Source organism: Coenobita brevimanus, chromosome 97, assembly GCF_032717465.1.
Source record: "Coenobita brevimanus isolate Jiangsu-jjx chromosome 97, ASM3271746v2, whole genome shotgun sequence".
NCBI classification, from domain to species: domain Eukaryota; kingdom Metazoa; phylum Arthropoda; class Malacostraca; order Decapoda; family Coenobitidae; genus Coenobita; species Coenobita brevimanus.
The window spans coordinates 3,256,060-3,270,740 of NC_137050.1; the positions used below are offsets into that span (position 1 = coordinate 3,256,060).

The 14,681-nt window shown below is 41.5% G+C and overlaps 1 protein-coding gene across 1 annotated transcript in view; it reads right to left on the reverse strand.

Moving 5' to 3' along the window:
* Positions 1–13,841, reverse strand: part of Hydr2 (abhydrolase domain-containing protein 2) — a 39,200-nt gene extending 25,359 nt beyond the window's left edge. Inside the window, exon 1 of the mRNA XM_080283531.1 lies at positions 13,686–13,841. Coding sequence (XP_080139657.1) covers positions 13,686–13,840 — 155 coding nt within the window. The 5' untranslated portion in view covers position 13,841. The remainder of the gene's footprint in view (positions 1–13,685) is intronic.
* Positions 13,842–14,681: the final 840 nt, after the last annotated feature.

Below are 14,681 nucleotides of genomic sequence, written 5' to 3' on the forward strand. Positions count from 1 at the left end.
TAATGAGGGTACATGAAAGGTATACAAGTACATTCAACATTCTCAACCATACTCCTACTGATAGCTTTAGTTTTTTATACAGAGAGACAGGAAGACACACAGAGCTGAAGTGAAGTATGTGTGGCAGGTGGTGTACACAGCTGCTGGTGGTGGTAGTGGTGGAGTAATATGATACGGTATGTTAAGGAGATTGTACATGCAACACCTCCAGCTTCACAACAAACATTTGCATACCATATACTTACACACACACACACACACACACACACACACACACACACACACACAAATGAACAAAGGGGACAAACATCATTTATCATCATCACCACCACCACCACCCACAGAAGATGGAATGCTGATATGGAAAGGTGCATCCAGTACCTGTATGTATCAACAGATAGGCTAGATAAGTACAAAAATATAAGACGATGTAAAGGGAGGAGCAGGTAGGCCTATGGGGGAAGAAGGAAATACGGGGATGATGGGTGTAGTCAATAACATAACGTCCCTGCGTCAGTATGTAATTATAGATAGATAAATGGATGGACGGATGGATGAACAGATGGATGGATGGATAGACGAAGGCACGATGGATACAAAGAAAAGCAAACATGGTGGTGGGAGGAAATATGGGACGTAAAGGGTATAACTAAAAACATAACCACTATAAGCGAGTAAAGTATTTATAGACAGATGGGTGGATGGATAGACGGACGGATAGGGGTAGACAAATAGTAATTGCAGATACAAGAAAAGCAGGCATGGTGGCAGAAGAAAGTATGGCACGTGAAGGGGACAGCCAACAAAACGTCATTATATGCGTCAGTCTGTATTTATAGATGGATGGATGAATCCAGGAAGGGAAGGTGGATCAGTGATACCGTGTTCGCCTCTCAATCTGCTTAAAATCTGGGGTTCGAAAACTAACCAAGACAGACATTTAACCTCTTTAAACCGATCACGTATTTTACATTCGGTATATTCCTGCTGTGTATAAGATTTTACTTTTTTTTTTTTTCTAACTGAAGGGACTAAATTGAGCCTTCATTAACCCTTCAGTACGAGACCTTTCTAGAGTTTAATAAGGTCGTCTGTAAATAACTAGAATAAAATGGAAAATACGTCACCGGATTGATGGGGTTTAGGTGGGTGTTGGTAGTGTGTCCTTGTACAGGTGTTGGAGAGGGGCGCCTTCATGTGGTGGCATCAATATAACTGGGAGGAAGAGCTGTCCGGCTATACAAACTTTCCTCATTCCTTTCCCTATCCCTCCGACAGGAAAATGATGGAGGGCAGCTCTAGCCTCCAGTCCACAGCGTTCACTTTCAGATAAGCCTGGGGTTGCAACTACTACTACTACTACTGCTACCCTTGCATATATTTATACACTGCCGGTTCTACTGATGACGAACGCAGGCCTTGACACACAAACGTTGCCAATAAAACACTTCATCTGTCTGTACATGCACCGTTCTCACTATAGACATCCCTTCCCAATTCGTATTTGGCCAGCATGTGGACAGGTTAACTCAGGCTATCACTCTCCCTCCACAAAGAAAGTCTGGTCCTTAAGCAGATCTCATATGAACTGACACAATGTGGATAAATACAAAATAGAAATAGAATGAAGAGTGGTGATGGGAGGAATATAGACATCAAGGATATTCATAACGTCACTACAAGCATGTGTATGGAATGACAAAAAGGTCAGCAAAAAATAAAAATAAATACACACACACACACACACACACACACACACACACACACACACACACACACACACACACACACACACACACAGAATGGTAAGCGATTAGGGTAGTGCTCAAGGGATTTTCTGAGACACCAACAGAGACAGAGCGAGCGATGAGAAGTTTTTTTCTACATTGTTTACGAATGATCAGAACATGACACTATCCACAAGGGGTCAGGGATAAAGGCTACATTTTTATCAGTCCTTATCATGAAAGGGGCTCGCGATATGCAAATAGATGAGGCAATATATACGGCAATTTTATAGGTATGGACAGAGATATGAGAGAGAGAGAGAGAGAGAGAGAAATACGTAGTTTTCCTAAGCTTTCTTCGTATCAGGCAAAGGTTACAATGAAGTGCAAACGGTGGGAAAGATAGACGATAAGAAATAACAACTTTAGCCTTCCTATTTGTTTTTTTATCTCTAGGACAAAGGTCACACAGATAGCTTGTAATTGAAGGGGTGGTAATGATAGGACGGTGTGAATCGTCACTTTCACCTGTTTTCTTTGGAGAGAGAGAGAGAGAGAGAGAGAGAGAGAGAGAGAGAGAGAGAGAGAGAGAGAAGGTTAATTTAAGCAGCAGCAGTATGACTCTCTCTCTCTCGTGTGTGTGTGTGTGTGTGTGTGTGTGTGTGTGTGTGTGTGTGTGTGTGTGTGTGTGTGTGTGTGTGTGTGTGTGTGTGTGTGTGTGTGTGCGTGGGCGAGTGTTACCATGAAAAGGTGTAAACAGTGAACCTCCACTACATTCCTTCCTCCCTGTGCTCCCTGTCTCTTGCTCTCTTGCCTCTGCCACACCATTCCTCTCTTTTACTTTGATCTTGCTTCTTTTGCCTCTGTTTCATCATACCTTTCTTTTACTTAGATCTCCGCTCTTTTCATTTCCTCCAGTTTCCTTCCTTGCACTCCCTCCTCCCCTCTTGCCTTCCTTCCTTCCTTTTATTCCACTGTTCCCTTCTGCTTTCCTTCCTTCCTTCCTTTCCCTCGTCCCTTCCTTCTTCCTTGGTGCCTTACTCCAATTATTTCATTTCTGTTAACTTCCATTTTCTCCTCTCTTCCTTTCTCCTCCGTCCACTTCCCTCCTGTCCTTCCTTATTTCCTTCCTTCCATCCATCCAGCCTTTCCTTCTGCTTCCTTTCCTTTATCCCTCTCTCCACCCTCCCTCTCATTCTGTTCCCTTCCTCTCTCTCTCTCTCTCTCTCTCTCTCTCTCTCTCCCTCCCTCCCTCCCTCCCTCCCTCTCTCTCTCTCAGTTACTTACCTACCTTCAGCCCTCCCTCTCCCTTTCCATCAACCATTCTATCAATCAATCTTTTCACCTATTATCACTATCTGGCTGCCTACCTGTCGAGCGGCCAAATATAAAAGGAAAGATGTCCGTCTGTCAAATGCGAGAGTTCCTGTTAGTAAAGAGAGTGATCGATAGCTGGCTCTTACACGCAATACTACTAACACCTAATTGTACCTACCTACCTACTTACCTACCTACTTACCGTCCTTTATCCTACATATCTACTTTCCTTTCTGCCACCTCTCTTTTCTTTGAATCCACCAACCTTCCCTTCTTTTCCTTTGCTTCCTCCCTTCCTTTCCTTTTCCTTTTTTTTACTACCTTTCTTCTCTTCCTTTTTCCCTCCTACCATTCCTTTCTGCCTTTATACCTACCATTCTTTTCTTCCTCTCTCCCATCCATCTTTCCTTTCTCTCCTGCTTCTTACCATCAATCTTTTCTCCCACCTTCCTTCCATCTTTCCTTTACCTACCAACTCCCCCTCTTTCCTATCTCCTTAAGTCCGGTGTCAGTCAAGAGTGTTCCGGCTGGTAAGAAGAGTGATCGATAGCTGTTTTTCACGCTAGACTACTTACACTCTCCTCTTTATACCTACCTACGTGCCTCCCTACCTTTACTCCTTTCTTTATTCACTTTCCTTCATTTTTATACCTTCAATATTCCTTTTTTTCCTTCCTTATTTATTCCTACTTACTCCCCTTCCTTCATTTAATCGTACCTACCTTCCCTCATTCCTTTCTTCGTATATTACCTACCATTCTACAAACCCTCCCTCCCTCTTCCTTCCTTTCTTCCAACCTTCCTTTCTTCCTCCCATCCTTCCTTCCTACTTACCTACCAACCTTCTTCCTTTCCTCCTTCCTTCTTTCCTTCATCTCATTCATTACAGCTGTTTACTTACAAGCCTTCACACCATCCTTCACAACCTTCTGTTCCCACTCACCTACCTTCCCCCTCCTTCCCTTTCACCCTACCTATCCACCCGTCTGCCTATCAATCTATCACTATCTACGGTAACTACCCAACTATCTGTATCTTTACCTATCTATCCATATCTACATCTCTCCGTCTGTCTATCCCTCTACCTGTTGGACAGCCAAATACAGGATGACGTGGATGTCCAATTTCACTCTGGAAGTTTCGGCAAGGTAAGTAGAGTGATCGATACCTGCTCTTTCACGCCACGCCACTCATACCGGACCCTTTATAGCCTTACCTGCACTCCTTCCTTATCTACCTGGCTTACCTTTCTACCACCTCTCTCTCTCTCTCTCTCTTTCCTTCTGTCCTTCTTATCTACGGGACTTAGCTACCAACCAATCCTTTCTCCCTTTGTCCTCTGCAGTCTACCTACCAACCCTCCATACTTCCTCCCAAAGTCCCATCCTCTTTCCTTCTCACATTTCTTCCTACCTACCATACTTACCTACCTACCTACCAACTAACTTCCCTCCCACTCACTCCATACCACTACCATCCTTTTATACCTACCTACCAACGCACCCCCCTCCTTTCCCACGCCGCCCTACTCCGCTATTCCTCCCTTCCTTCCCACACCATTCAATCTTCAAAACTAGTTTTTTTTTTTTTTTTTTTTTTTATGTGTCCGACTTCTGGGCATAGGCTTCACAGCCTGCTCTCAAAGCCCAGTAGTTCTCCTACATACCATACACCTCTCTACATGTCACCACTTCGGCGCTAACACCCACCGTCCATATTGAATACATGCTAGGGCTGTCTCATACAGGACTGGTGTATTGGTATTAGCGGGGGTACTTTTATGACATGTCGGCGGGTTATCTGGTAGATCAGGAAAGTCTGCTTTTATGAAATTCAAATCCTTAAACTGTTCCCTGCCCCAGCCGGGATTCGAACCTGGGTCCATCAAGACTGCAGACCGCCTCTCTACCGATTCAGCCCCCGCTCGCAGGGGTCCTTTCCTAAGCTTGCACATGTTCGGACTCTGCCAGTTTATAACGATGTATATACAGACTATGACGCAAAGAAAAAAAAAAGTCATTACATCCCTGCCTCACCACCCACCCAACCCCTGCCTCACCCTCACCCATTCTTTGCCTCACCCCCACCCATCGCCTGCCTACCCCTCACCCATTCCCTACCTCACCCTTCACCATGCCTCACCCACACCCTGCCTATCCTCTCACACTAATACTAGGCAACTTCCCCTATCTCCTTTAACAAAAGAGGTAGCCTTTTTTTATCCCCATAGCTGAAATCTCTCTCTCTCTCTCTCTCTCTCTCTCGCACCCCAAGATGTAGAGATAATGCAACGCTTCGCCCTTTCAACCCTTCAATTATATCCTGTCTTCTTGACCCTTGCCCTACTGATAAGATAAAAGATAAAAAATAATAATGCTATGACCCCTCTTATCATCCCATCTCTTATCAAATATCTAACTCTAAAAAAAACATACCCTGTCTATTACTTCCCTAGATATGGTACCTATTACATGACTCTCTCTCTCTCTCTCTCTCTCTCTCTCTCATAAGGTACGGTATAATAGGAGTGACCTTCACTTTGATCCCCACTGGATAGGGTCATGTTTTGCTCTCTCTCTCTCTCTCAACACTAGCCAGAAATACTACCATCATTCCAACATTTCATCACAATCATTACCATCATCACAGTCGACATACAATATCTCTTATTATCATCACCTTCATTATTTACCTAAAAACACTATCACTATCATCGTCATCATCATTATCAAATACTATTAGTATCTCTAGACAATTACTCCAAACCACCACCACCACCACCACCACCACCATCAACATCATGGACTATCACTATCATTCTCTACTAACACTATACACCAAGCTATTATCATCACAAACAGAACTATCACCACCACCAACATCACCACTACCATCGCTCCCTCACTATCATCATCAGCAGCAGCAACCTTTCAATGTCATTCTCTAAGATCATTATTACTCACCACCAATACCACCACTACCATGATCACTACCATCATCACCACTACCACCACCATCGCTCCTTCACCATCACTGTATTCAACTTCTCAACCACCACCATCACCATTCCTCCCTTCACCACCATCATCACGAAGAACATGACCGCCATATCACCATTATTCATTCTAATTATTAGGCATTCTCCTAATCATCAACATTACCAGCACGAGATCCTCATTTGGCGCAATTATGAGTCAGGGAGAGAGAGAGAGAGAGAGAGAGAGAGAGAGAGAGAGAGAGAGAGAGAGAGAGAGAGAGAAATATGAAAGACAGGCGGCCTAGATATACACAGAAATAATAGGCTACAAGGAGTGGCACAGACAGAGATAGACTAGAACAGACAACATCGTTTACATAATTAAAGTATACAGAAATTAAGTATGTGGCCTAAAGAAAAAAAAAAAAAGAATAAGAAAAAACAGAGGGGTTGCAAAAAGAAATGGGTAAAAAAAAGCAGGGCATAGAGGGATATAGACTGGAAGAAAAAAAAGGCGACAATAGCGAGGTGAAAGGGAAAAAGACCCCCACTCGAAAAGAAGGGTAAGAGAAAGTTAATAATAATGATAATAATAATAATAATAAGGGACAATGAGATAAAGGCTAAAAAAGGCAGAGAAGAAACAAGAAAAAGGAGGGTGAAAGATGCTTGGGAAAAAAGGCTAGGAAAAAATAAAATGGCCATAAAAGTGGAACAAATTATACAGGAAAGAATTAAGGAAAAGAAACAGGTTAAAAAAAAAAAAAAAAGGTGAGTAATTAGAAAATGGTGAAAAACAGGTGGAAAATGGAGGTAAAATGACTGAAAAATAATAGAAAATCGACCCCTAAAAGAAGAGGTTGGGGAAAATAGCCGGCCCTATCACAGTATTGAAATGCGGTACTGGTGCCCTTCCTAAGTTTAGACTCACTCTCTCTCTCTCTCTCTCTCTCTCTCTCTCTCTCCATACCTATTGTACAGATCTGATATGGAACACTTGTACACACACACACACACACACACACACACACACACACACACACACACACACACACACACATTACCGAGAGAAACGAGAACGAGGATATATTTGCCTTTAGATCAATATCCACTGAGAGAGAGAGAGAGAGAGAGAGAGAGAGAGAGAGAGAGAGAGAGAGAGAGAGAGAGAGAGAGAGAGAGAGCGGCACCGTATCTCACAGAAAAGTCTCAAAGGAAACCCATTATAAATTTTTAGGTATCACGAACAAAGACCGAAGCAAAATCAACGGAGGGAAAATTTCACTGCATAACAACCACCACCATCACACCTACCACCATCAGAGCTACCACACCTAGGCCTACCATAACACCATAACTTCCACCAACGCCATAATCACCATCATCCTTATCTACCTACACCACTGTGGCTACTACCATCCTCACCTACCACCATCTACCACAACTACTACCATCCTCACCTACCACCATCATCCACAACTACTACCATCCTCACCTACCACCATCATCCACAACTACTACCATCCTCACCTACCACCATAACCACAACGACAGTACTATCATCCTCACCTACCATCATCATCCGCACCTACCACCACCATCACAACTACTATCATCCTCACCTACCACCATCTACCACAACTACTATCATCCTTACCTACCACCATCTACCACCATCTCCATGCAGAATCCACCAATAACAGGCTATCATGACGTCGTAATAACACTTGTGCTTATGTGTGGTGGTGGGGGGGGGGATAGTGGAATGTGTGCGTGGTGGGGTTGTGTGCGCGTACGTCATGCATGCAAGAATGTATATACGGTGTGTGTGTGTGTGTGTGTGTGTGTGTGTGTGTGTGTGTGTGTGTGTGTGTGTGTGTGTGTGTGTGTGTGTCAGTCAGTCAGTGTTAGCGCGCGCGCAGAGAGAGAGAGAGAGAGAGAGAGAGAGAGAGAGAGAGAGAGAGAGAGAGAAAACCAATAACCTTACCGACCATCTGTCTATCGATCCACTTCTACAGCATCCTCATCTCTCTCTCTCTCTCTCTCCGCTACTGATAGTGATCTAAAATTTAGCAATTATCTATCCCCCATCTCTCTCCCCTTTTTGTTTTTGTCCTAATTCCATAATTCTACATGGCATGATTAAACTTTAAATACAATGTCGCTATCTCACCCCTGTCCCTCTCTCTCTCTCCTTCAAACCTCTCACACTTCCTCTTCGCTCTCGAAATATGACTTCCGGGTCTGAAACAAAAGTTGGGTGACACAGGAGAGAGAGAGAGAGAGAGAGAGAGAGAGAGAGAGAGAGAGAGAGAGAGAGAGAGAGAGAGAGAGAGAAATCGTTGCAAATAAATCATAAACTTAAACTGCCCTCTGAAATTATCCTGAAAACTGCCACATGGTATATTTCATTACCCATATGATAAATACTACAGGTTAGGCAACAGCTATTTACTTGAAGGGGGTAACAGACTATGCTAAGCTAGTTAGGGCAACGAAAAGCTCTAAGTAAACGGTAGGGGTAACACCGGAAAAAGTGCTAAAGGAAAAGGGTATGTAATCCAGCTGTAAACAGGTATATGTAAAATTGTATACGGTATCGTCTATATGCCTTTACTAAGCTCTCTTTTAAGGTTAACATTTACATATTTACGGTACACAGCCAACATCGATGACAAAATAATCTTATACCAAAAATAATATGTAAATGTGCATGTGAAAGGCAAATTATTATGAAGGGCAGCAGCTATGTCGCGCCGAAATGAGAAGTAAATACAAGCTATACGAGAAGTAAATATTGGCTATAATGAAATGCAAATAAAGTCTTCACTCTAGATAGCAATTTGGCATAATACTAAGGACACAGAATATATATATGAAAGCAAACTGGTAGAGTATGAAAGGATGTAGATAAACCAATACAAAGTTGAACAGGTTGACTGGAATTATTCTGGAACGGGATGAAAACTGCAACCGAGACAAATCTATAAAGCTAACTACAACAGAATTAAGAACTACAGCTGTTGACCGGAATGGGTTGAAGAACTGCTAATAAAAATAAGAATAGTTAGGATGGCATGAAGAGCACCGAAGCAAGAATAAGAATGAAAAGCTGATGATAAACACACGTAGATGACCTAAAGTTATAAAGCTGCCTGGAAAATAATGATGGAAGGGACCTAAGGCAAGAGAAACTGTGAAGATGACAGATTAACCGCAACGTAAAAGAAAAAAAAAAAAAGTCCTTGTGCGAGAATTAAGGTCTGAAGCTAAACCAGGATAAAATTGAAGAGGTGATTGGGTTTACTGAAGGATTATTCTAGCAAAGATAAGGCTGATGAGAGGCGTAACTTAGTCTAATAATCCGCACCTAAGTTTGTTAACAAAAAAAATGGGTTGAATTTATATAACTGCAGCTGCGCCATAATAAGCTAAACAAACCGTAACATGGAACGTTGTGATGGACTAAAGATAAGCCTGGATTAAACTGGGTTATACATACGGTCATGTCATGAGGAAAATCTGAATGTAATTAAAGAATGCAACTGGTCATGAGGTAGATAAACTAACTAGGATGTAATAAGTAGGAATAAGTAAAGCAGACATCCAGTACACACACACACACACACACACACACACACACACACACACACACCAGATTGCAGTGGAATGCAAGAATAGGCTTAACCCTTTCAGAATAACCCTGAGAGAGAAAGTTGGAGTGGAATGCAAGAATAGGCTTAACCCTTTCAGAATAACCCTGAGAGAGAGAGAGAGAGAGAGAGAGAGAGAGAGAGAGAGAGAGAGAGAGAGAGAGAGAGAGAGAGAGAGAGAATGTAGCAAAAAACGAAAATAAAGCCACTATAGTATAAGGTCATGAACAAACCTTATTGGATCGTATGCTCGTGGCTTTAGGAGGCTCCCTAGTATTTCCGCTTTACTAATTCGCCCTCATCAAAACAATGACGAATCTTTATTCTTACCAACTCCTGTCAATTTCTTTCAATCCTGGAAAGATTTAACAGCGATGGAGTTGGTGAAAATTGGCTGATAATTGATACCTGATGCTGACTGGTGACTGATAGACAAATACAGAGCCACTTATATAAGGTAGGCGAAGTTAGTCTAAATACATAACGAACTAAGCTACGGTACCTTCTAATTATAAAAAAGCTGCTTAAAAGGCGTGTAACCTAAATGTGCAGAGTATACATTACACAAAGAAAACTCATACAAGGGGGGGTAAGCTGGTTCGAGTGACTTCCGGTGTGTGTGTGTGTGTGTGTGTGTGTGTGTGTGTGTGTGTGTGTGTGTGTGTGTGTGTGTGTGCGCGCGCGCATTATTAAGTGTTGCCGCGATCCCAGGAGCTCCCGATGACATTTAAACTCAGGTCACAAACAAAACTCTCTCTCTCTCTCTCTCTCTCTCGACCACAAGGCAGCTTTAACATTCCCCAGATCATGGACACACCTTTATCCTTCAATCTAGCCATCAAAGGACTATTTAACAACGCAGACACACCTGTACTGAGAACGCACGTAAAGGTGTGTAATGTTTGCTAACCCACTGAGCATTCTCAATTTTATTCTTGCAATTTTCTGACGATTTTACTAAGCTTGAGTACTTTCTAAGCTGAAGGGATTAGATACAGGCTTAACTAACCTTCACTACATTGTTTCCCTAAGGCTCAATAAAATCGTCTGGATAAGAATGTAAAAATAAAGAAAAAGAATAATGTCAGCAGATGGAAAGGGCCTAAAGGACGAATCCATTCAGTACGATTATTTTTTTTATCTAGTACCTTCAAACGATTGATGAAGAGAGCTTCAGACGATTTTATTCATCTCAGCCTTTGTTGTGAAGAAGTTTGAAGCAATTCCATTAACCTTCCAAGAACTAAGACAGTGACTCATTATCCGTTAATACGATGACTAAAATTCTTGCCAGTTGCCACATGCACACGATATATAGCGACAAAGGCCCGTATTCCCGTCGGTTAAAGAAGCTCCCAAATACCTTTTCCTATGTGAATTATTCTACTTATTACTCCTTACTATGCTCTTATGTCATTTAAATTATTCTAATACCATCATTTTCAACAATAAATAACATAGAAGTTGGCAATAAGCAGTCGTACCGGAAAATAAACTGCAATGGAAGACGTGCTAGGGAGCTTCATTAACCAACATGAATAATGACATAAGGAATCTAATCCAGTAGGGAACGGGTTAAAGACAGCAGTTCGGAAAATCTCGTATGCGTTAAATATCAATCGACAAGCAGAAAAAATAAACGTCATCAGAGTGAAAGGGTGAAGGAGTCAGTAACGATGGATGTAGTTCACCTTAAAAATATAAATAAATAAAGATAAATAACCCGGTGGTGTAAAATAAATTGCTGTTAGCACGAATAAAACTTGCAACAGCATCACAACCACTAAAAAGGGTAATTAACGCTGTCTGAAGGTTTGCATATGTTGAAAGAAGGCTTGCATAATGATTGCAAGCTTTCGTGCTGGTTAGTGTGTGCAATGTTACCTTAAAGATACCAGTATGTAGACTATAGCGCTGACTGACAATATGCTTAATGGTGAGATAAAATGGTGGGCAGGCTAAAAGAAATTATGGATAAAAGAGATAGCTAATAATTTTGAAGGTGTGCATAATGCTGGTTTAAGGTAGCATAATGTTGGTTGAAGGTACGCATGCATAATGTTGACTGAAAGTATGCATGCATAATGTTGACTGAAAGTATGCATGTTAGCTGAAAGTATGCATAATGTTGGTTGAAAGTATGTATAATGCTGGTTGAAGGTATGCATAATGTTGTTTGAAGGTATGCATAATGCTGGTTGAAGGTATGCATAATGTTGGTTGAAGGTATGCATAATGTTGGATGAAGGTATGCATAATGTTGGATGAAGGTATGCATAATGTTGGATGAAGGCATGCATAATATTGGTTGAAGGCATGCATAATATTGGTTGAAGGCATGCATAATGTTGGTTGAAGGCATGCATAATGTTGGTTGAAGGCATGCATAATGTTGGTTGAAGGCATGCATAATGTTGGTTGAGGGTATGCATAATGTTGGTTGAGGGTATGCATAATGTTGTTTGAAGGTATGCATAATGTTGGTTGAAGGCATGCATAATGTTGGTTGAAGGCATGCATAATGTTGGTTGAAGGCATGCATAATGTTGGTTGAAGGCATGCATAATGTTGGTTGAAGGCATGCATAATGTTGGTTGAAGGCATGCATAATGTTGGTTGAAGGCATGCATAATGTTGGTTGAAGGCATGCATAATGTTGGTTGAAGGCATGCATAATGTTGGTTGAGGGTATGCATAATGTTGTTTGAAGGTATGCATAATGTTGGTTGAAGGTATGCATAATGTTGGTTGAAGATATGCATAATGTTGGTTGAAGGTATGCATAATGTTGGTTGGAGTTATGCATAATGTTGGTTGGAGTTATGCATAATGTTGGTTGAAGGTATACCGGTACATGATGTTTATCGATGGGATGCAAAATGCTGATTGGAGATTTGCACATGTCGACATACATTCATAACACCGGTCAATATCTTTCACAAGAATGGTTTCGACTTTAATGCCGAGAAGGCTTGCATGCTTATTGCTTGAAGTCCATTATTATTATTATTATTATTATTATTATTTTGAGACTGTTGGCTAAAAAGGATACTACTGGATGATTAGGGGATAAATATGGTTGCTCAAGTTACCCATATAACATCAAGTACAACATACACGGAAAAGCTACTGATACTGACCGGAGAGGTTGCGATTGTTGGATTTAGGGACGTATTCTTACAATTTATTTTGCTATTAATAAACTACTTTCTTCATCTGTGGAAGGACAGCTCTCACTGTTTGATAATACTGGTTGAAGACACTATTACCAGCAGCTATATCTCACCGACGCTACCTTCATTGTTAATATCTACCTCCAAAACTATTGGGAATGGAAATTATGCCGGTAAATAATAACAGTAGTTGATGAGTAGAATTTTGGTTCGGGAGGGCGTTGTTTGGGGTAAGGACACAAACTGGGCCGCCGAAGATCAATGTCCTACTGTGCACAAAAGCATCTTGGGGCGGGATGCTGGGAGCCCGTTTTCCCTTGATCCTTCACATTCAGCATCCCGGTATAAGTATTAGAATATCACCGTGGAAATACTCAAAGAATTTTATATCTTAGCATTTTTCAGTATGCTAAACTTTGGGAAGGATTAGTAATAACGAACAGGGGAAAAACACTTTACATCTCTCAAGCAATGACCTTTAAATGTCACTATCTAACACGGTAAAGACAAAGACCATCTTATTTATGGAATATATTTCCAATACACTTTTTGGTCTTTAACTGAAGTGGTATTATTACAATTTTCAATACTGCTGACGGAGAAAGCTGAAACTCGGTATTATATAGGACACACGATCCCGATCCTATATGTAGTGGTTTTTAAATAAGCATATGGTTGGTAGACACAGACTGCACTTTGGAATACATGGATGTAGGGTGGCAAGTTATATGTGACGTAATTATGGTACAGCAAAGGAGTGCCGCTTGAGAGAGAGAGAGGAAACCCACCCCTTCGCTCAGTTTATACCGTACCCTCCTGTATTACTCGGTTTACTCACGTTTCGTTGAGCTGCGGACAGTGTTTGAGGATGAGTTCAAGGAATTTGGAGTCACTACATAATAGCCGTGGTGGTCTAGGTGGACTGGTGACGTTCAGGAACTTGAAGATGAGACAGACGATGAGAAAGACGGCGAAGACCACGACCGCAGACATCCTCTCCTCTTCCCGGCCGGCGCCACACTGAAGATGACGTCACCGGGTTTGACAGACGCCCCCTCGGAAATACGTTGCCGGACTGTGTATTAACTGCAGTACGATTATGATACGAGCTGTGTAATAGCATTTTGTAATAATTATCTGAAAATGGACACACTCAGCTAAATTTGTCTCTGTATTCTTATATTAATGTAAAACATGTACAGTAGCCTATAGCAATAACCATATAGCCTACACTTTTAATTCTTAATATAACGGAGAAACTGGCACGTTTTTGCAACGGCACTTCTCACTGCATGAACAATATCATAGCATCCGGCATTTGTTGCCAGTATCTGCGGCGAAACAATGATGCGTGAACGATTCTGATACTACTGTGTATTCGAGCTAACACCTGGCGCTTTTATTTAGCAGGAAAATCATAACCATACACTAACGAGAAGGAATCCTAGCAGTGATGGGCAAGGGGATGATTCAGGCAGTCTACATCGCTCAACGAAAATACTAGATGCCATGAGCTTGTGCTCACTTCATTGCAGTTATTATTATTCGTGGTAGCCTACATGGCTGGGGTGGCATGAAGGAAGCTTCCAAATTTGCGATTCTCTGTTGTAACTTAATTTTATTTTTGCAGGAAGGAATGGGAAGCCCAAAATCTCTCTATGTAAGCTTGTTAATAGATATATACCAGTCTTAGATTGATAAACTTTAATTTCGATCTTTTTCTTTTTCTTTTTTTTAATCAAAGGGAGAAAGGAATTTTCATACCTCTAATCCTCCCAGCTGTTATAACTTGTGTATAAAAGGGACTTTGTAAGTTTCTGTAGCCCAGAGAACA